The 22,404-nt window shown below is 37.8% G+C and overlaps 3 protein-coding genes across 4 annotated transcripts; 1 reads left to right on the top strand and 2 right to left on the bottom strand.

Moving 5' to 3' along the window:
- Nucleotides 1-27: 27 nt before the first annotated feature.
- LOC137735276 (65-kDa microtubule-associated protein 3) lies at nucleotides 28-4,720 on the bottom strand. Of its 2 annotated transcripts, XM_068474690.2 has the most exons (14): nucleotides 4,346-4,692; nucleotides 3,758-3,845; nucleotides 3,411-3,617; nucleotides 3,029-3,277; nucleotides 2,708-2,917; nucleotides 2,465-2,620; nucleotides 2,212-2,371; nucleotides 1,968-2,119; nucleotides 1,798-1,885; nucleotides 1,540-1,613; nucleotides 1,345-1,419; nucleotides 986-1,259; nucleotides 539-628; nucleotides 28-445 (listed from the first exon to the last, which is right to left on the bottom strand). In XM_068474690.2, exons 2-14 carry the CDS (start codon nucleotides 3,827-3,829, stop codon nucleotides 216-218), a joined length of 2,037 nt encoding a protein of 678 aa, XP_068330791.2. In that variant the 5' UTR covers nucleotides 3,830-3,845; nucleotides 4,346-4,692; the 3' UTR covers nucleotides 28-215. The 2 variants fall into 2 exon arrangements, with proteins under 2 accessions (XP_068330791.2, XP_068330790.2); XM_068474689.2 differs by having other exon boundaries at nucleotides 28-628; nucleotides 4,346-4,720.
- A 2,288-nt stretch (nucleotides 4,721-7,008) lies between these two features.
- LOC137735079 (protein YLS7) lies at nucleotides 7,009-10,184 on the bottom strand. Its single transcript, XM_068474453.2, has 4 exons — nucleotides 9,750-10,184; nucleotides 8,667-9,573; nucleotides 8,198-8,472; nucleotides 7,009-8,008 (listed from the first exon to the last, which is right to left on the bottom strand). Exons 2-4 carry the CDS (start codon nucleotides 9,400-9,402, stop codon nucleotides 7,196-7,198), a joined length of 1,824 nt encoding a protein of 607 aa, XP_068330554.2. The 5' UTR covers nucleotides 9,403-9,573; nucleotides 9,750-10,184; the 3' UTR covers nucleotides 7,009-7,195.
- A 1,174-nt stretch (nucleotides 10,185-11,358) lies between these two features.
- LOC148696000 (cleavage and polyadenylation specificity factor subunit 1-like) lies at nucleotides 11,359-18,834 on the top strand. The gene is made up of 7 exons (XM_088697449.1): nucleotides 11,359-11,409; nucleotides 11,537-11,694; nucleotides 12,249-12,347; nucleotides 12,932-12,977; nucleotides 16,553-16,660; nucleotides 16,983-17,079; nucleotides 18,161-18,834. Exons 1-6 carry the CDS (start codon nucleotides 11,359-11,361, stop codon nucleotides 17,073-17,075), a joined length of 555 nt encoding a protein of 184 aa, XP_088553575.1. The 3' UTR covers nucleotides 17,076-17,079; nucleotides 18,161-18,834.
- The last annotated feature ends 3,570 nt before the right edge of the window (nucleotides 18,835-22,404 follow it).

The raw sequence follows: 22,404 nt of genomic DNA on the forward strand, positions 1-22,404 counted from the left end.
GAACAAACCATAAAATCAAAACAGAGATTAGAAACTTAATGATCACATTAATCAACAGGGAAGAGGTTTAGACATTCTTAGACTATGTACATAAAACCAGGAAAGCCAATTACAATTGACTTAAAAACAAAAAAATTCCATGCAAAAGGGAAAAGAAATGCTAAAACAGCAATTTTAACTCTCAAAATCTCACCAAACTTTAACTAATTAACCTATCAAACTTGTATCATTGGCTTCACATGTGTTTTAGGGAGCACAAATCCAGCTCTTCTTTCCTCGAACGAGTACTCAATCTCCTCAGGAATCTCTTGGACTAAGTTGGTAGCAAATGGAATTGGTGGAGGAGGAGGAGCTGGTGTCATAGCTGTCTGCATGGGAACTGACACCGTTGATGGTGTCGTTGGCACGAAGATTGGCATTACCTTGGGCGTCTTGTTCGCTTCTTCTGCAACAGTTCTAGGCTTCAGAGGAGTAGTAGCGAAAGTGACATTTTCTGTTGGAATGGAAACGGGAACAGAAATGGGGGAGAAGGGTTTACGAGTCGTTGGTGTCTCCACTTCAGAAGCATTTGGAGCACCAAAAGAGTGCTTTTTAACAGGAAGTCCAGCAACATCTAAGCCTCGTCTACCTGCATAAGCAAAGACGTGGATAAAGATATATTAAAATTTGATTGTTAGCATGTTTTCATATGATGTCTGGAAAGCAGGCTTTTCATATCGAAGCACTAGACAGCAACAGAGATATGGTGTTCCGGTGTCATGCCTCATGTTTTGTTTAAAATGAAATCAACAGAAGCTTCTGAAACACCGGCACAACGAAGAATAATACAAACATGTTTTTAGGTACTACTACCAGAGTCAGAGTCCCCCCCTGCAAGGAAACAGACGGTGAATAACCTTCAAAGCAACTAAATATATCTTTTTTATTTTCAATACTCTCATTTGTCAACCAGACACAAATGAGAACTATTGGAGAAGAGATTAACCTGTGGACAAAGATGAAAAGCTATCATCCAGATGATTGTTTAATTGCTCGTTTTGGTGGACTCGGTCACCCTTTCTTGAACGCGGACGCGGAGTACCTTTGACGGAGTGAAGTGGATCGGGTTTTGGAGCTTGCATTGAAAGTCTTCTATTGCTTGCACCTCCAGTTGACATTCTTGAACCCTTCTTTACACTCTGAGGTTTCGATGGACTTGGCTTTGACCCATAAAGTGCCTCTTGTTCAGCTATCAACTGACCCTGAATCTTTTTCTGGTCCTGAAAATGGGAGATGAATAGTTGTTACACGGTTCACAGTAAGATCTTCGAAGAAATATGTCCAAGTGAAACTGCTGGGCCATACCCGCTGTCTTCGACGTTCTTGCTCCTTCTCCTCCCGTAATATAGTATACTCTTCAAGCATGGAAAGAAGACGAATCTGAACAGAAGTTGAAAACAATAAAAATTGTTTCAGAATTTGCATGTATGAAAACAAAAAAATAAACTCAACTGGAATAGACCTCCTAGAGATTTCAGAAATACAAGGGAAGCAACTTACACCATCATATGTAAACTCAATGCCCCTCTCCTTCTCCCATGATATGGTTTTTGAAGCCAATGCATCCACAATTGCTGTATAAAAAACAGGATCCGTGTAAAAACACATTTAAATTAAAAAATGACAGAAAAAACTAAAACCAGCAGAAATATCATCAAAATGATATTCTTGACCAAAGCACAGTTCTGTAACAGTTTCATAAATGGGCTAGTCTAGCATTATTAACCAAGGGTGCCATTTTACAAATGCGGTCAATACCTGGAAGTTTATTAACCAAAGCACGTGCTTTCTCAGCACGCTTGAGAGTAAGATGAGCTCCTCTTCCAGCATTGTATCGGTTTTCATCCTACACGAATGCAAAAAGGAACAAGTAAGCAAAGGGATTTCAATGTTGTGAAGTAAGCGACATGGTGATGGAAACAACTAACCCTGTTGTACTCCTCGAGCCAGCACTCTTCATCACAAGCAAACAACCACTTCTCAACTTTTTCAAGTATGTCTTTCCTGCTAAAAGCTTCCTCTTTAACCTTTGAAACCTGAAGCTCAATTTGATCGAGGACACAAGCAGGGTCCACATCTCCTGCACAAGTAAAAATGATGCACAAGTTCAAGGACAATTACGTAGGAATTTTTTGTTACCTCATGATATGCTATTAAGAATTTAAGATGCACCTGATTCTATAGCTTCAATTACGTAGTCAATTGCACTATCTGCTTCTAGGACCATGTGTGTCTTTCTACAGATTTCCTCTAGCTCTGATCTCTTCTTAAGAACAAGCTCCTTCATTTTACTTGATTTCAACTCTTCCAACCGAGACACTTCTGCCTCAACCTGCACAATAGATTTAATCCCAAATGAATACTTGACAACTACACTGATCCAATAGTATGAAATAATACAGAATTACAACATAAAAAAACTCACATAATTGATAAAGTCCACAGATAGTGTATTTGGTTCAGTTATCTCATGTTCTGAAGCAGCTATATTGCAGGTTATATTCTGAAACATCTGTTGCTCCTCAATTGGCGTATCCATCAAGTTCCACAGCTCTAACATGGTAGTTGCAAGATCTTGAAGCTGTCAGAGATTAGGAGGTTAATATCATTCAATTAAATGCACATAACTTCGACTAAAAACTAAAAAACGACAAAGAACATTCTTTACCCTCTGCATTCTCTGTAATTTAACCTCCCGCAATTTTTGTATTGCAGCAGCCAATCGCTGAATTGTATCATTACTTATATTCTTGCTTCCTGCGGAATCAACTAAACTGGGATGTACCTCACTAATTGTCTGTTTGTAGTCCATACCAAGAACTGAGCAAAATGAGTTCAATGTACACAGGTGGTCCTGTATCTGCTTAAGCCGATCACTCTGCACAGCAAGAAAGAGCAGATACATGAGGAATTGAAGAGCATAAAAGAATACAAAATCAGATTAAGATGATATGCAGATGGAAAGGAAATTGAAAAAATAACTCCCAACCTTCTCAGTTTGGAGTGCATGTAGCTGTCTGTGCAATTCTTCAAGCCTTCTCAATGACAAATCAGTTTCATCCACACCCGGTTTAGAACTGTAATCTATGCTTCCATTAATCTCACTTGAAATTTTCCGTATCTCCTCTAGAACTTCCAGAAAGTTATTTTTTCTGTCACATTTTCTTTTCTTCATCTCCTCCAGCTGTGGGATTATTTTGCTGAGCTCTTCCTTCAAACTTCCGGCATTTTGATCAGACTGAAATGATAAAGCAATTTGTAAATAATTCTGATTTTAAGCAATAGTCTTCTTAACTTCGATGGGAACAGGACATTTAAACTATTTATCTATAAAAACAATAACAGTTATCCACAAAACAGTCCATCCTGACCTGTCTAATATGTACCGGTCGCTCCCCCATTGCAGAACATATTGCCGCAAGTTCTGCTTCCGAATCAGCAATTGCCTGCCGTAGCTGTGCCCTACACCGATTTGCCTGATCTACCTTTCTTCTGTATACTTCTAGACATTCCTGCTCAAGCTCAAGCAACATCTTATCCCTATCTTTGTCAGTCTCTCCGACTTCATTCCAAATTATCTACAATTTTCGTATTAGAAAAGAAACAAATTGAGATTAGTACTTTCGAGTACTCCAATTTCCATAAAAAAAATAAAAAATAAAAAAAACAGAAAAAACTAGACAAATTTTCTTTCGAAATTTAGAGATTCATGTGATACCTGAAGCTCATATAGAAGTGATCCACATGTTGTTTCCATTTGCAGAAGCTGCTCACTTTGGAGATTAGACATATTGAAGCAGTGCTACCTGCCATAAACAATTTTCACCATCAAACCCTAACTATATGCATTGCATAAATTAACCATAAAACTTTGAAAAATCTCTAAATAGCAACAAAATATATGGAAAAAGCTAAATAGCAACAGAACCTAGATTCCTCGAAACCCAGACAAAAAATATCGCGAACTGCAGGTTTCTCCCAAAATTTTGGAGAAAAAGAAAATTACATCACCAATTCTAGTCCATATTAGGTCAGATTTCTGTATAAACACCAAATTCTAAAATTGAATGGAAAATTCTCTCTTCTACAAATAATTCCCATGCAATTTAGCTCAAAGAAATTAAAATCAAAAGAACCAACCAGACCACAGGCGACAAAATCAACTAGAAGAAGCAGAGGAATTTTTTTTCAACAATTCAAAAAATTGATATCAAAATTCAAATTCTTTCTCGAGAACCAAACGGGGGAACTGGGGAAAATTGAAGAAAAATAAGGAAGACGGGAAGAGGAAAACCCGGAAACAAACCTGAGAGAGCAAGTCAACGAGCATCAATTTTCTATCTGCTGTATGGATTTTCTTGCCACAGCAGAGGCCGGCGATTGGAGGATTTTCCCGAGAAAATGTGGGTTTCGTTTCGTTTTTCTTCTCTTGGAAACTTTGGGCGAAAAAGGTAGGATTTGGGGTTTGAATTTTAATGGAGATGTGAGATGTTTAGAGAGAGAGAGAGAGAGAAGCCGTTTGAATGAGGAGAAAAGAGGACCGTTGAAGAAGGCAGAGGGGGCTTGTTAAAGATTTGTTTTTCAATGATTCTCCGGGACGAAGCAGGTCACGCACCAACGGCATTTGAATTTCAAATTTTCAGGAGATGACTCGGATTGCTGTAGTCGATTTATCGCTACTGTGAGATCATCAGATGTGAAATTTTTAACATAAAATTTAAATTTTGACAGTTTTAAAGTTTTATTTTTCAACTAATATGTTAAATTAAATTATTATTTTATAAAATAAATTATTAAACTAATTAAAATTTAATAAATGACATTTAAAGTTTAATTAATAATCTGTTCACCTTCTTTGATTGAAAAAAAAAAGTATGATAATTGCATCGGTTAGAGAATATCAGTACAATCTTTTTTTAGTGTTATAACTAATGTGTACATTTTGACATCTTCCTTGGAGATGTTCCAATATGTATTTGTCCAATGGAATTTTGTCATTTGTGTTTAATTTTAAATAAAAAATTTAAAATAATTTATGACTGCACGATACACGATAAACGGTTAGGATATGAGGATTCTTAAAATTCCACAATTTGGATCTGGATGGGATCCAAATTAAAAAAATTGGATATAAGATTGTGAAAGGAAATTAATATTTTTCAAAAACATAATCTAAGGTATACCAAATTTGAAAATGATACTGGATCAATGCAACAATAAATATGAAAATAAATACTTAAATAAGATTTATCTATCTCATTTCCCCTTTTTTTTTTTTGGTAAAAAAAAATGGTAGCAGTGGGTTACCACTCCGAGCCAGGTCGTTGGTTTTACGAAAAACTCTCCCCAAAAGGTTTTTTTATTACAAGCCGATGATCGAACCCCTGACCTCCATAAGACCATCTCCAATGGTGGGCTAAATGCTAAATTTTCCCCCAAATTCCTCCCCCCCCCCCACCTCAAACACTCTCCAACCCATGCTAAAACTTTGGGCTAAATGCCAAATGCCAAAGCTAGGCCAAAATACCCCACTATGCGAGTGGACTTGCAGGTTGTTGGGCCAATCTCGGCCTGCCCACGCTCTAATGCGCCCCACGCGATGCGCTTGCAAAGGTTTCCTAACAGGGGTGGGCCCTGCCGTCGCAGTCAGGCGTGTGTTGGCCACCCACAAAAACCCAACGGCTATAATTTTGATCCTCTGGCTGGGCTTTAAGGACCGTTGGTTGATCTAACGGTCCATATTCAAATTTAACTTTTTTAGAATATGTTATTTTAAAATACATTGAATCCAACGGTTGAGATTGAATACAATCAAATCTAACAGTAAAAAAAAGATCTAACAGCCCAAATTTAAATCTAACGGCTAAAATAATTTAAAAAAATTATTTAACTCAAAATTCACCCAAAAACTCTATAAATACCTATGTATTTGTTCAAACATCCATACAAAACTCAATTTTCTCTTACAATTCTTCCAATTTATCTTTCTATCATTTGTTTCCATTTCCAAATTGTTAAACGGTTGGTGAATTGAAAGTTTGCCCAGGGTTGAAAGATTGGTAAAAGTTGAAGGCTTGCTTTGTGAAAATTTTAGTGATTTTTCAATATTTATCGAAATTTAATTTTTTTTAGATTAAAATATTCATAAAATTAATTTACGATAGTCTACATATTTATTATTTTTTTAAATTTAATTTAAGAAAAAAAATAGCCTAAGTTCATTCTTTAATAATCCCGGGCTAAAATTTTAGATCAGAATGGTTGGAGCAGAAAATCTGTTTCTGGGCTAAAGCTAAATTTTCTAAGCTAAAATATTTGGCTTTTAACCCAACCATTGAAGATGATCTAAAAATGATACTCAGAAAAACCGTCCAACTTGTGGCCTAGCCAACTTTTATCCACTAGACCAAACCCAAATTTAAACATATTTAAGTTGACTAGAATAGTCCGCCTCTCCTCTTCACCTATGTAGTTTAAGGTTAGACTAATCAAAGAATTTGGAGAAAAAAATTTCTAAATTGGAATGAAAATTTAAAAAGAAAGTTTCTTATTGATCAAAAGTGAAATGTATGACATGAGTACACAACTAAAAGCTTATTCAGAACGTAGTTTTTTTTTTTTTTTTTTTTTTTTTAGTACATCGATATTTTTATACTAAAGAGAAGAAGAGTTCGGCAAAACCACACAATAGGCAATCCAATTTGGTATCAAATTCGTCATCCACAAGTTTTCAACCTAAAATTTCTCACTTTCAAGTGAAAAGGAATACCATTTGACCGTAATACTGAATGACCTATTTGGAAAGTAGTTTTAAGTGACTTAAAATGCTTCTTGCAAAAACACCAGTTATGTGCTTAGCAAGCAGTTCAAGTGCTTATTTAGGATTAACCAACATCTTTACTAAAAATTGGTTTCAAAAGTATTTTCTCCAAAAGCGTTTTTAGTCATTTGAAAACGCTTCCACCCGAGTTCTAAACAAGCCAGCACTTAATTTATTCAAAAACACATAATGGTAACTAAACTAAAATTGCTCGCAAAATACAAATTTAGCCGCTAATCCTCCTACCTATTGCAACAAATAATTACTCTACAATCATTTTCTTATATTTATAAAGACTTTAAACAAAAAAATTTACCATGCAAGCTTTGCCCCAACTCATGAAGAAGAGTTGTCGCTGCCCTCATATTCTCTCCTTATAATTTCAAGCACAAATTCGTTCCATGTATCGACCGGACCCGGCATGCACCAGTGCAAGCAATCCTGTGGCGGAGGCCTTCCGTCAGGGCCCCGCTGTGTTTTCTTATTAGGGTCGGGGCTTCTGTACGGGCCTGGATGCCCATCGTGGCGGTACTCAAAAGGTTTCGTGATGTCCATCAATTTCAACTTCGACTTGTTTGTCACACCCTTCTGAATCGCCCGGTTGAAACCCATAACTTGTTTTTCATGCATTATGTTCGTAAAGCCATTTTCCACTACTTCGCCCAGTGCAAGAGGTTTTACCTTCCCGGTGCATGATCCTCCTGTGTTCCAAGCTCCACCCTCGTAATGGTCAGGTGAATAAGAACGCACAGTGGCGATCCCTGTATAATTTGGATGTCTAGCAACAGCAGTGAGAATTGTCTCGACAGATATTCCAAATGCTTCAATGTTGTTAACCTTCATAGGCCTTGATTTGTCCGGCCACCACAACTGCCCTCCCACAATCTCGTTGTTTAAGATATATACTGACTGCTTGGCGAACCAATGGCCGGAAGAGAAAATAATCACATCAAACTGTGGGATGAGATCCATGAATTTGTCATCAGGGGCATCAAGGTGGAGCTTGGCCACGCCCTCTGAAGCAAAATCAAATGCCTCGGATGTTTGCTTCACAAGCCAAGAGGACCAAATCCGGACAACAAACATAGATGTCGACTTGAAATAATAACGTTGCATTCTCTTGTTCCCCCGATTTTTTGGAACTTCTACCTGCATACACCACACAAAGATGTAAGCACCACTAGAGTTACTTAAAACAGCATTATCCGTGAAAAAGGATGGAGATGCAATTTAATACTAGCAGGGTTGATGAATCCAGAGTTGCAAAAATTCCATCTACTATAAGAAAAAAGCATTTAATTCGAGGTAACTAAATCATAAAAAAATTTAGACAATTACCTGCCAGAGCATGCACAACAATGACTCCATATGGTTTCGAGCAACCGAATCACCAATGAAAGCTATTGTTTTCCCCCTCATCAACTCTAGAAATTTCCTGGCATCAAAACGTGGCAGGTCACACTGAGAGGGCTTCCATCGCCAATTCTCATACTGCTTGTCAGGCCTCCCATTTCCCTGGCAATTTTGCATCTGTGTCAGGACAGGGCATGTATTGTTTGTATATACCGGTCCTGCTGAATCATAAATCCAACTTCCACTGTACAGATCACAGCCTGCATAATATGAACAGAAGTAAGTCAAATTCAAAGAAACAAGTACTTGAAAATATTATAGCAAGTAGTTAAATTTCAGCAGTACAGAAGGCTAAATTAGACATAAGATCAATCAGAGTACAAAAGGCTAAGATTATAGCAAAATGTCAAATTTCAGCATACATGAAAACATAACAAAACAACACGAAAGCTACCTGAATCAACAGAAACACCACTGGTTGCATTGTTGAGCAACTGAGAAGAAGCTGATGTAGTATCATTTGGCTCGGGTGCAGGTGCTGATAAATCCTTCATCTCCTTTGTTTGCGAAACTATTGATGGATCACTTGAACTCGAGGACAGTTGTGGACTGGACTCGTCTGACAAATTCTTATCAGTTTTAATCATACCGTCATCAATTGATGAAGCGGTTGAAACTGCAGGCTCTGATGGACCAGTTGAGTTTACTGATCCAACATTTTCATTATCTGATGAACCGGATGAATTCTTTGCCACATCCGGCAGATCTTTGATCTCTCTAATTTCTGAAACAACCACTGCACCATCTGAACTCGAGGGTACTTGTGAATTCGACTCGGTAAGAATATTCTGATTAACAACTTTTGTTTGTGGATCAACTGAACTTTTCGGAACTTCTGAATTAGACTCCGATACCATATTCTTACCGACACTATCTACATTGTTAGGAAGGGGAGCATCGTGGTTAGTGGGATTCCCTATAGAGGTAGAATAATCCAACTTCTGCATACTATCAACACCATAGAAATACCAGCTAACCGTGGAACCAATCGGGTAAGTCACTAAAACCCAAGAAGCAAAAAGTAAGAAAAAAGCCAATGCCATCCCGGAAACTACCATCCACGAAAGGGCTTTCGGGTAGGAAGTCATCGAAATTGAACCTTTGGACGAAGCCCAAGCCAATGAAGTCATCGCTTTCCAAATCAAGCAATTCGTGTGAAATAAACTATCTAGCCTAAATTAAACTACCAATGGAAAACCCCAAAAGCATGGGTACAAATGGCTAAAGAAAAATCCCAACTCATCGTTTTTTTTCCAAATTAGGAAAACCCCAACTTTGAGCTCAACCTCCTCCAGCAAACCCTGAAAACATACAAAACAACTCCAGAAATTACATGTAATTCAAGCAACACAATGCTAAAAATGGAAACTTTATAATCATGCTTAACGATAATTACGTTTATAAGTAAATTTAATTACTAAAAATAGACAAACAACAATTGCTTCCAAAAGGGTATGAAGATCTAAAGAAAATATACCTTGATCAACGCTAGACGCAATAGAAGATCTTGAAGCACTTAAAAGGAAACAACAAATGGATGCATGAAGATTTGTTTACAGGGGGATTGGATTCCTGGGTAAGTGGAAACAATGGGAAACTTGGATTCCCGACCTGGAAGGTTGAATGCTTTATGTACGGAACATGGAATCAGATCAACGGCGGAGAGCTGGTGGAAATGGAAGTGGTGGATGAAGATCTGGAGAGAGGGGGCTTGGATTTAAAGAATGAAGATGAAAGAGAAAGATTTAGATGGGAAAAATATAATCTTGTTTATGTGAGTGATATGCGGCAGATTGAATTAGACGAATCGTCTTCTTGGAATTTGTTTATAGTTTGAACAGGAGAGATATGTGAATATTGAAATTACTACAATGCTCTTTGGTCCGCCATGATGGTTTGTGCTGTCGATGGAAATTTAATTTTGCCAAAATTTTAATTAATTATATTATTATAATTGTGTATTAGAACGTGTTTTCTGTACATTAAAAAAATCTCTCTGTATTGACTTACAATTTAATTATGGGCTATGCTTGAGATTTTGCGACGGCCAATTTGTTGAAAGCTGCAAATGTAGATACACTACTTTCTTGGGGAAAAAATAAACATTACTAAATATGGACTTGTTTCGAAAGAAGTCAATCAAATTCAACAATTAATTAAGAATTTGATGTCAACTCGTTTTCGCATTACATTTTGATGGAAGGTCACATTGAAGGAGTTAATTATATTATATTGAAAGCTAATTTATTGAAAATTCATGTTTAGTGTCGCTTAGGTTCCACTTAGGTTAAGCGGTTGGTCACCGTTTTAATTAATTCTTTGGCGTTTGAAAATTAAGAAATAACGACTAGACCTACTTTGGCATCCGCACACACCTACTTGTCCTAGGTTGAGACTCACTTAGACAGAAAATAAATAAGTTTTCATCTTACATTTTTTTAGTAACTTGTAAGAGACTTGTTGAATACTTAGATGAATGCAAATTATATGTTTGTTTCTTATGTTTTTATTATATTCTAATACTTTATGATCTATATATATCATTCTATTTTGCAATTAATGTATTCCAATGCAATTAAGCATTTTTTAAGTATAATCAACACTTATTTATACAATATATGATAATTTACTTAAATCCATCTTGTACCCCTAATTCTCCGGTTAAACTCCGCCTAGCTGCCTAAGCATTAGGCTTTAGCTTGCCGGTCAACTAATGCCTAGTGTCTTTTAGAATTTTGGTAACAAGATGACTTAAAAAAAAAAAAAAACCTTTTTATTTAAGAAAAACTAATGAAAAGTAAAAAAAAAAACTTTAGTTTTAATGAAAAATGACAAATAAATGTGTAGTGAATAGTATCAGTAAAATGTAAAAATGTGATTTTTAGTTAAAAATGAACAGTACCAAAAGTGTTTCGTTAAAACACCTTTTTATTTATTGGTTTTGAAGGAATTAATACATACTTGGAGAGGACAGGACCAAAAAAAAAAAAGAAAAAACATAATTGGGCCTTTGTTGGGCTGCCGAATACAGCAAAACGACAACAAAAGAACAACACTTGACAACCTTGAGCTCTGCCGTTTCAAATATGTCCAATATTAAGAAATCAATTCCAACTAAAGATTTTCCGCCATTACAGGTTCGCTCTTTCGATTTTCTTGGCGTTCGGCCTGGAGTTTAGCTCGAATTCGCTAAATTAGTCTTTCGTAATACTGTTTTTGAATTAATTAATGATGGTTTCTATTCAAATTTTTGTTTGCATGCAGTTGGATTGCAGAATGCACGGTAATGTGGTAACGATGGCGGCATTTTCTGGCGGAGGCGGCGATGGTTCTAGACGAAGAGATCCCATTGTCTTAGCCTTTGAAGATGCAAAAATTTCAGTTCTTGAGTTTGATGATTCAATTCATGGACTCCGTACTAGGTGGGTTAATAAAAATTAATTATTAGTCTTGCTATTTCGGTTGATGTTATATCAGTTCAAGTTTCGTTTAAGTCCAAATCGGAACACACTTGAATGTTTTTTTTTTGGAAGTGTTGTAGTGTTGGAGTCACGAATGTTGAATCCCGAGTAAGAATTTAATCGTGAATTTGCTAAGGGAATACTCGATGTCCTCTAGCAGGCTTCTATACATCAACTGATGGGATGCGATCATACCAACTCACATGCATCGGGTCTCATTTGAACTCCGAAGTTAAGCGAGTTTTGGGCGAGAGGAGTACTAGGATGGGTGACCCCACCTAGTGGGAAAAGGCTTAGAAGAAGAAGAAGAAGACTTGAAGTTGGTTGTGTAATTTAGTGATTGAAGGGCTTTAAAGTCTCTAATCTGTAGTCTTTCTCATTATTAACTAGTTATATATTTTCCATGGTTTGCTTAACTGTGTTATTACCGGAGTTTGGTTATATATATGTTTCCATAGTTTGTTTAACTGTGTTGCAAGGTGATATTAATTCATTGATGCTGACCTTTTCCCCAGCTCTATGCACTGTTTTGAGGGCCCAGAGTGGCTTCATTTGAGAAGAGGCGGAGAGTCATTTGCAAGAGGCCCGTTGGTTAAGGTTGATCCCCAAGGCAGGTGCGGAGGCGTTCTTGTTTATGGCTTTCAAATGATAATTCTTAAAGCTGCGCAGGTCTCTTTTACCTTCTACACTTTGTATTTTTGATCGTCGTAGTGGTACTAGCACTCTCATGGTGTCTCATGTTGAAAAATTATGGCTTAATAAGTTAGTTTCGATTCCTGATCTATTTACAATAGGATTTGGAGGGAAAAAGGAAAAACTGTTGGCTTAGCGACATTGGCTCCTATGCCCTTATTAGGAGCATACTCAATTGGTCTACGATATTGTGTCAACAAGTTATTGGCTCTCATATTCAACAATGTGTTGCTTAGTATTGGTCACGGCGTCTTAGGCTAAAAAAGTAAAATTCAAGAAGTTAATGCTCTATTTCTGTTTTTTAAATTGTAGGATTTGGAAGGGAAAAAGTGAAACCTTGTTGCCTTAGTTACAGTTCTAAGTGTTACCTATGCAGTATGCCTTTGTTAGTTGCGCTTTCAATTTTGGCTTGGTCATTGTGCCTCAACTCTCATGGTCCTCTAGTAGATACGTGATCTTTTTTAGAGGGTCCTCCTGTAACTCAATTTGTATATCTTGTTGTCAGGGTGGCTCTGGTTTGGTTGGGGACAATGATGGTTTTGGTTCCGAAGGTGCAATTTCTGCTCATGTTGAGTCGTCTTACATTGTTAGGGCCTGTTTGGGATTGAGGTGATTAATAAAAAAGCTACTATGAAAAAAAGCTATGAAAATTTTTGGTGTTTGGTAAACTTTGAAAAGCAGCTTTGTTTCAAAGTTGAGGGTGAAAAAAAGCCCAAAACCAGGAGATGACAAGAAGCTGCAATTTGCAGCTTCCAAAAGCAGCTTATTTTCACCCACACACGGGTGAACAGTGTACATGTTTAATGAAATATGAATAACCCAAAACTGCCCTCCCCTTTCTCTTCACCTACGCTCTCACCTTTCCAGAGCTCTCTCGCACGCTCTTCACCTTTCAGAGCTCTCTCGCATAACCCGAACCAGAGCGATCTCTCCTCTCGTCCTCTCGTTCTCTCGTTCTCTCGTTCTCTCGTTCTCTCCTCTCGTTCTCCAGGTTTCTCCAAGTAATTTGTTTGGATTTTTCAAATTAGGGATGGGGACATTAGGGAAAGAGGGGTGGGAAGAGCAAAGGGATGAGGGTATGGGTGTTGGGAAAAACAATTGGGGATGGAGGGTGGGGAAAAATTAATTAGGGAAGGTGATATGGTTTGTGGAAAAAATTAATTGGGAAAAAATTAATTGGGGAAAAAATTAGGGTTTGTGGAGGAAACAAAAAAAAAATTGAGAGAGAAGTTTGATTACTTCTGTATTCGTTTTTTTGAAGAAGGTCTGCTTCTGATTTGGGTTTATGTAAGGGATAATTTGCTTTGCTCTGCTTCTAATCTGTGAACTGTGCTTCTGATTTGTCATGTATTTTTTGGGTCAAAATATTCCTCAGAAGTTCCGGGTTTATGTTGCAGGTGACACATTAGAAGATCACAGGATTGAAGATCACAGCCAAGAAGTCAGAGGGTTTATATTCTCCAAAATTCTGGTTTGTTTTCCTTGATATAATATAATAGCACAAGTTATAATGAATTTTATTATTACTCTCTTTGGTTTTTGCTGGAAAGCTTAATTTTTTTTTACATGATGCCATTGTATTTTCCCTTTCACTAATGACACAAATTGACTCGACTGGGAAGATATCAAAACAAATCCGGAAGAAGAATTTGAAACAGCTTTTGTTTCAATTTCTTTTGTCCTTTGTTTATTGGAAACAGAAAGAGGAAATAAATAGAAAAGGGAACAAGAACTTCTTAGGTTTATGTGATTATCACCTCTAGGTTTTGTTTATCTGTTCATGATTTTGTTCATATTAGAGATAATACGAACTTGATCAGGAATAGATGAGTTTCCAAACTGAGTATGAAATTAAGTTGCAGCTCACATTAGATTTTTTTTGTTTGTTTTTGTTTTGTTTTTTTTAAATTGTCTATCATTTGGATTCCAGAGTGTATTTGGCACTAATTATTTAGGTTCAGAGAAGGAGGTTAGCACCAATCGAACGCTAATGTTGCTAGTTCAAGAAGGGTACGACTTGATTTATAGGTTTAATTTGGAGGATTATTTTCCCTTGAGGTTTTTGGACTTTTATGGTGTGAAGAGGAAGTGTCTTTTGTATGTATATGTATGTATATGTATCAAACTGTATATATATTACATACTGCACCGAAGTCTGTGATGTAATCTTTTGTATGTATATGTATTACAAACTGTAATCTCTTGTATTACAAACTGTTTCCACTGTAATCTCTTTTGTGTGAACTGTGAACTATGGTTTTTACTAGCCATTGTGTACTTGCATGCTTCAGTTAATGCTGATTTTTTGGTTCTTCCGTCTCAGAGTTTTATCATTCTGATGATTAAACTGATGCCTTTCTGTTGCCTTTGTATGAAGTTCTTTTTTGAGCTGACATTTTGAGATACAATATACAATGGATTGTTTGTAATAGTTTGCGTTCTGTATTGACTTGCATTGCAGAGTGGGATCCATGGGGTGTTCCTGATGATTACGAATGTGAGGTGATCGAGAACGATGCTCCAGTTCCCAAACATGTTCCTCTGCACCGACCTGGTCCTCTTCCTGAGGAGTTATACAAAACGCTGGAAGGACTTACTACAAACCAACCAAAGTTGGATGAGGCTAAAGTCACCTCTATTGGTTCAGAAGCAAAGGAGTAAACCATCCATCGGCATATGCTTCTAGGTACTCTGGATTCCAGATTTGAATTGAAGTCTTTTTTCTTGTATTCTCTCCTGTTTATTGCTGGTGACAATGCCTGTTTGCTGGGCTGTATAAATTTTAATCATGGGAGGAACGCTTGAATTTTTCGATTTCTGCACTTGATACCATTTTGATGTTGTTTACTTAAGTTCCGTCCTTGATTCCCATTGAGAATGAATAATGTAACACAGTTTTAGCTCTTCGAGTATTGGCATTGGGATTGTTCGTGGTTCTGGCGTTATGAACGATCTCTGGTTCTTGATTTGGATCACACAATTGCATAGTTATAAACTCTTTGTTGTGGCTTTCTGAATTCTTGTAATTTTACATATTAAAACAACCAGAAAGCTCCTCTGCTGCATATACGTATATACTTAGATGCGCGTATGGAGGCGTTACACAGTGTATTGAGAAGACCGAATGCCACAGCTAACTTCTCACTATGCCGGATGGGAAGGCACTGCACATGATACAAGGGTTTTTCTATCCGTGCTGCGGAATCCAAATTTAAACTTTTCTAACCCTCCATTTATACTAATGAATCCAAATCCAAATTTATACTAATGAATCTTAGCTATTCACTCTAAAATATTTCTATTAAAGTAGTTTGTCATACTAATTAATATTTAAGATAAAGTTTATAAATATTTTTCTTCTAAAAATAAAATATATTTAGTAATTCACTTTTATTTGTTAAGAAAATTAAATTAATAGCACATCTAGTAATATACCCTTTTTGGTCATTTCACACAGGCACAGCTGTTTTACAAAAAAGTTTACCAAACACTATCATACTGTTTTTTTTCTTTCCAAAAGCACTTTTACAAAAAAGTTTACCAAACACTTTGCTGCTTTATTTCACAGCCGCTTATTCTCACAACACAGCCGCTTATTCTCACAGCAGCTTTTTTTTAAAGCACAGCAATACCAAACCAGCCCTTAATCTGGTAGACATGGACATGAAGCATGTATAGGATTATACATTTACATGGTGAGTTTGGATGTGGAATAATCTTTGGAAGAAGCAATATTTGTAAGAGATTTAATAGACAAAGTTTGTATTTGGATTTGTGAACTAAAAAGATATTTGGATATGAATTCTTAGCGTGCATTATTTAATGAGACTTTAGATATTCTATGATAATGAAATTCATATGTGAATTTGAGTATTTGAAATTAACAGAATTTCATATAGGTTGCATAGTTCACTCCTTATATTAATAAAAGTGTTTTTTTCCTTACGAAAAAAAAAAATGTTGTAGTTATCAGTATCCATATTTTCTTGTATTGCATTTCCGAGTAGGTTTGAAACAAAATAGGTTAGTTCTAATAACTTCTTGTGGCTTTTTATCTTGTAAAGTTTGACATAACGCGTGTTGTATAGGTTACATTGAGCCTGTGATGGTTATCCTTCATGAGCAGAAGCTTACTTGGGCTGGGCGTGTCTCATGGAAGCACCATACTTGTATGATTTCTGCACTTAGTATCAGCACAACTTTGAAGCAGCATCCGCTCATATGGTCAGCTCTTGTAAGTTCCACCAAGATAAATTTATATTCAAACTTTGAAATTACTCATTATAAATTTCTTTTCTTTATGTCCCCAACTATTTTTTTTATGTTCATAAAATTAATTTAAAGTCATTTTGATCCATAAAATCAATGTTTAAGCATTCAGCTGACAATAAAACTACGAACAAATTTTTCTTGAAAGTCTTGCATGCTTTTGCTATACTGGAGAAATGTGTATGTTTGATGCAAGTCAGATGACCTGAAAGATTATCCTTCTTAATGTGGGAATATTTGGGAAGACATCCTTACACTCGGTGTATTTTTACTTATATTTGTGTCAGAATCTCCCACATGATTCCTACAAGCTGCTTGCTGTACCATCTCCAATTGGCGGTGTTCTCGTGATTAGTGCAAATTTTAATCCATTATCATAGCCAGGTAAGTTAATTTATTATAGTGGATTTATTAGCTGAAGCACATTTTTATGAGGTTTTTACCTACTTTATGATATCATACCATGTCTTGTTTTAAGTGTCCTGAGAAAATCACAAAAATAGATGGAGGAAGTAGAAGTTTTTTTTGGGGAAAAGATTGCAAACTTGTCCCTGTGGCTTAGGATAGAGTTTGCAGCTCTAAGGAAAATGGGGGATTGGAAATTAGGAAAAGTGATCACTTTAATAATGCTTGTTCAGTAAAACTTGGCTAGAAAGTCCTAACGAATAATCAAAATTATTGGGTACAGATTGTTAAAAATAAATACTTGAAGAGACAGCTTAACACTAATGTCAGACAACACCACTCTTGTGCCTGGAAAGGTATCCTTAAGGCTAGAGATATTATCAAAATGGGGCTGAGGGGGGTTGTGGGAAATGGAGAGAGTATCCTCTTCTAGACCCATAACTGGGTTTTTCCTTTCCCTCTATCCAACTTTATTTCTCCCAGTCATGTTAATGACATCAATCTAAATGTGAAGGTGAGTCAATTCATTAATAATGGACAATGGGATAGAGATCAACTTCGATCGTTAGTTGATGAGGACATTGTGAATAAAATCTATAGTATTCCCCTCCCCTTAACTCCCCAATGCGATATGTGTTGTTGGGGGCCTAATGCAAATGGTAAGTTCTTAGTTAAGTCGGCAACTTAGACACAAAATAGTGATAATAACAATAAGAATGTAAGAGAGCTTCTTAAGAAAATGTGGAAGCTTGAACTTCCTCATAAAGTTAAAATTTTTAGTTAGCTTCTCATAATTGGAAGGCTTCATACAAGAGACAAATTATCAAGATATGTCAATAATATCTTGTCCACCTGTCCTATGTGTAATTTAGAGGATGAAAACAGATCTCATTTATTTATAAATAGTAATTTTGCGAGGCTAGTTTGGAATTGTCAAGCTATCTCTAACAACATAAGAGTAAATCAATTTCTTCCTTTTAATGATTGGCTCAATGAATTAACTGTTAAGAATGATGCAAGTTTGTGTGATCTTAGTAAAGTTTTACTAGTTTGCTGGCAGATTTGGCAGGAGAGGAATCTTGTGGTTTTCCAAAATAAAATTCCAAACCATACATGGATCGTTAAGTCGGCCCTTAATCGAGGGAGGGAATTCATAGGTGCCAATGGTATAATTCCTGTGGTTTACAATGGTAGCAGGTCCTCTCCACCATCTTCTATCCGGTGCTCCCCAGCGAATGCTCGTTTTGTTAAACTTAACTTCAATGGCTCTGTTGTGAATCAAGGTGCAGCTGTTGGGTTTGTGATTAGAAATGAGAAGGGATAGCCTATTGTTGCGGGAGCTAGATTTATTGGTCAAAACACTATTTCGGTTGCGGAATGCCTGGCGTTGAGGGATGACATGTGGATGGCTAAGGCCAAAGGTTTGGCTCGCATTATGGTGGAGGGTGATTCAAAGCTGGTGATTGAGTCTATCAGCGGAGCCTATAGCCCCCCATTGGAGATTGAAGGTCATCCTAGAGGATATTCACCGGCTTGCCAAGTCGTTTGAGGAGATTTGCAGGAAGCATGTCTTGAGGGAAGCCAATTTTCTGGTAGATGCTATAACTAGTGTATTCAGTCTCTGATTTTCATGTTTGGGTTAAAACTCTTCCTTTGGAAGCCCATCAAGCCTTCCTCTTTGATTGTACCCAAACCGGTTGCCTTATGGGCTTTTCTCTTTAATGTTGTTTTTTTTTTTTCTATTAAAAAAATATAAAAAAAATATACATAATATAATTTGTTTATTTGCTGAAAGTTTAGGGAGAGGGGAGGCTATTCCATCGTAGGGTTAGGACATACCACAAGTCTCTTTGAGGACTTACTGAGGGGGTCTTACCCCTTTTTTTAGTTTTTACATATAATCCGCCAAAAAGAATTGTTGGCAACAAGATTCGAACTTAGGTCTTGGTCTAGCAAAAAAAAAAATCATTACCAACTCAGCCAACCGTGATTGGCATACATTATGTAATTTGAGTAAAATTATAACATCACGTCACAATGTTTCGAATAGAATAAAATTTTGATCCACTACATGAAGAGGGAGATGGGGGTGAGACTTGAGAGAGATGGTCACCTGAGTAATTAGTAAATTAGGGCACACGCGCATCGTCATGATAGGCCCACGAGGTTTATGGAACAGTGGAAAACCACTCCTGCTGTATCCGTCTGCCATTGTTTACCTCGTGCAGTTGTTTTCTAAATTCTATTAGATATATTCACCTCATATTTGATTGTTATTCTCATTGGTGGGGAAGGAGAGGACGTTCAAAGTTCACACAACGATTGACTAATTTACTTTTTACTTTGTGTTTTACAAACATTTTACCTTACTCCTCAAAATCTTCTATTAACCAATAAAACAATGTAATCAGTAAACATGATTTTCGGAAAGATCAAATCGAAATCAAGAGATTATAATCCACAATTTTTTGGAATTGAAAATTACATAAAAACCCAATACCCAAATCTGTCTTGAATTAATATCAGAAGTTGACTTCGTCAATACGTGTTACACAAACCACGCATCGAACGAACAAGTAAGCGACTAGGGACCAGGTTGCTCGGGCAGGAAGTTGGCGATTCAGCCGTATAGTGGGCATACAGGGCCTCCTTGTTAACCTCAGCGAACAGGCTTACATATTTGAAGACTCAAAACAACTTCGGCAGACGATCACGATCGGTCATTTGACTCTCACTGCTGCAGATTCTCTTTAAATCTTCTCCACCTTGTCGATTCTCCTTACTTGACCAGCTCACCATCACTGAAGTTGCTTGATGCTCCGATCTAAAACAAATCAGTGCGGCCATGTCGGTACAACGGAACATACGTTAGAAAGGCCATTCCTTCCCTGCAACACCAAAAAAAAACCGGGCCGAACTTCTGCCCGCCCTTCCAGTTCCGTTCCAAAAGAATTTGGAATTTCAACATATATTCAGAAAACAATAATTCAGAAGTTCGATATGTGCAATAATTTGATTTCCATTCAAATCCAGAATTTCAACTTCCTTTCACAAAAGCGAAAGAGGAGCCTTGAGTTACAAGGCATTGCTGTAATATTTTAAAAAATGGCATTCTGCCTCAAAAGTGCATAAAGAAACGTCCTTGAAAAGAAGAAAATCGAGTTCGAAATATACAAATGATATGTTTTCTATTTCAAATCTATTGTAATAACAGTCAGATGTTTTATATACATCTTACACACACACACATGCAATAAACTAAAGACACATGCTTGCTGCCCATGCTGCTGTCAGGAATATTTAAGACACATGCTTGCTGTCACACATCAGAGCACATGAGGTCTGCTGTCCAGGTTGTATCCCAATTGTGCAGTTGGTGGAGTAGCAGTTGATGAAGCAGATTCGGCAGTTGGTGGAGCAGCAGTTGATGGAGCAGGTGGAGCAGCAGTTGATGGAGCAGATTCCTTAACACGCCCCCGCAAGACGGTGGCACCATCGGAGACACCGATCTTGGAACGAAGGAGATGGAAACGTGGACGTGGCAAGGATTTGGTTAGAGCGTCTGCAAGCTGATCAGTAGTGGAGACATGAGAGACTTGAAGAAGACCACGAGTGACACGATCCCGTACAAACTGAAAATCAATATCGATATGCTTCATACGGGAATGGAGAACCGGATTAGCACAATAGAACATGGCTCCAATGTTATCACAAGAAACAGCCGGTGTTGTGGGGAGAGAAATGCCAAGTTCACGCAGTAAGGACTGAATCCATATGAGTTCAGCAGTGGTGGCAGCAATGGCCCGATATTCGGCTTCGGTAGAGGAGCGAGAAACAGACCGCTGCTTTCGGGAGCTCCAAGAGATGAGATTGCCACCAAGATAGACAACATAGCCAGTCGTAGATTTGCGATCATCACGATCACCAGCCCAGTCAGCATCGGAAAAGGCATAGAGACGATGAGAGGGGCGACGACAAAGATGAAGGCCAAAGGAAAGGGTACCCTTCAGGTAGCGGAGAAGACGCTTGAGTGCCTGCCAGTGAGTCTCGGAAGGAGAATACATGAATTGAGAGAGCTTATTGACTGTGAAGGAGATGTCAGGGCGTGTAAGACTGAGGTATTGAAGTCCACCAACAAGACGACGGTAGGGAGTGGGATCCGTTGGGGAGGAGCCATCATGGAGCATGAGTGAGTGAGTGGTGGAGAGAGGCGTACTGACAGCCTTTGCACCATCCATCTTGGCATTGACAAGAAGATCATGAATGTACTTGTGCTGAGAGAGAAATAGGCCAGTGGCTGTGGGAAGGACTTCAACACCAAGAAAGTAATGTAAGGAGCCCAGGTCCTTGACGGAGAACCGAGTTGCCAACAGGTGAATGAACTTTGCTACAAGTGAGGAATCATTTCCTGTAATAAGAAGATCATCAACATAAACCAAAAAATAAATTACAGCAGTCCCTTTATTCAAGAGAAAGAGTGAGGCATCAGAGATGGCATTGACAAAGCCATGGGAGAGCAGAAATGAGTGTAATTCCTTGTACCATGCCCTGGGAGCCTGTTTGAGGCCATAGAGGGCTTTCCTCAATTTACACACATGAGATGGATGATTGGAGTCAACAAAACCAGGTGGTTGGACCATATAGACATTTTCACGGAGTGTGCCATGAAGGAAAGCATTGTTGACGTCCAACTGACGAATTGGCCACTTATGAGTCACGGCAAGATGCAAAACAATGCGTATGGTAGTAGGTTTGATCACCGGACTGAAAGTATCTGAAAAATCAATACCAGGACGTTGGTGAAAACCCTTGGCAACTAAGCGTGCCTTGTACCTGTCAATATTGCCATCAGGATGCCGTTTGATACGAAACACCCACTTACAACCAATAAGATTTTGAGAGGGAAGGGAAGGAACGAGCTCCCATGTACCATTGCGAATTAACGCATTGAACTCATTGGACATTGCTTGTCGCCAAAGGGGATCCTTGACAGCCTGAGAGACACATGTCGGTTCAACTGAGGAGAGAATGGGATGTTTAGTAGCAGTCATAGCATACCGAGGATTGGGTTTGTGGAGACCGACTTTGGCACGGGTGATCATGGAATGATTGGGGAGCACAAGAGGTACGGGGGGGTTGGGGGAAGTTGGGTTAGAGGATGGAAAGGTGACAACAGTCCTATGAGGGTTTCTAGTGTATGTACGAACGGAGTTGTTGGGGGGAGGTGGCTGGACGTGATCAGTTTGGGTTGGAGAATGTGGTGGGGTGAATATAGGTGCGGTAGAGGTAGGGACCAATGCTTGG

This window comes from Pyrus communis, chromosome 7 (assembly GCF_041283825.1).
Source record: "Pyrus communis isolate YQ-2024b chromosome 7, ASM4128382v1, whole genome shotgun sequence".
NCBI lineage: Eukaryota > Viridiplantae > Streptophyta > Magnoliopsida > Rosales > Rosaceae > Pyrus > Pyrus communis.

Excerpts from the sequence above, each read along its gene's own strand:
- LOC137735276 (XM_068474689.2), bottom strand. The coding sequence starts at position 3,829 with ATGTCTAATCTCCAAAGTGAGCAGCTTCTGCAAATGGAAACAACATGT. Across the intron at positions 2,372-2,464 it reads CTGTGGACTTTATCAATTAT|GTTGAGGCAGAAGTGTCTCG; the intron begins GTGAGTTTTTTT and ends TCTATTGTGCAG. Across the intron at positions 1,886-1,967 it reads GGCTCGAGGAGTACAACAGG|GATGAAAACCGATACAATGC; the intron begins GTTAGTTGTTTC and ends GCATTCGTGTAG.
- LOC137735079 (XM_068474453.2), bottom strand. The coding sequence starts at position 9,402 with ATGACTTCATTGGCTTGGGCTTCGTCCAAAGGTTCAATTTCGATGACT. Across the intron at positions 8,473-8,666 it reads TGGTGTTTCTGTTGATTCAG|GCTGTGATCTGTACAGTGGA; the intron begins GTAGCTTTCGTG and ends CATATTATGCAG. Across the intron at positions 8,009-8,197 it reads TGTTGTGCATGCTCTGGCAG|GTAGAAGTTCCAAAAAATCG; the intron begins GTAATTGTCTAA and ends TGGTGTATGCAG.
- LOC148696000 (XM_088697449.1), top strand. The coding sequence starts at position 11,359 with ATGTCCAATATTAAGAAATCAATTCCAACTAAAGATTTTCCGCCATTA. Across the intron at positions 11,695-12,248 it reads ATTCATGGACTCCGTACTAG|CTCTATGCACTGTTTTGAGG; the intron begins GTGGGTTAATAA and ends CCTTTTCCCCAG. Across the intron at positions 12,978-16,552 it reads TGATGGTTTTGGTTCCGAAG|AAGCTTACTTGGGCTGGGCG; the intron begins GTGCAATTTCTG and ends CTTCATGAGCAG.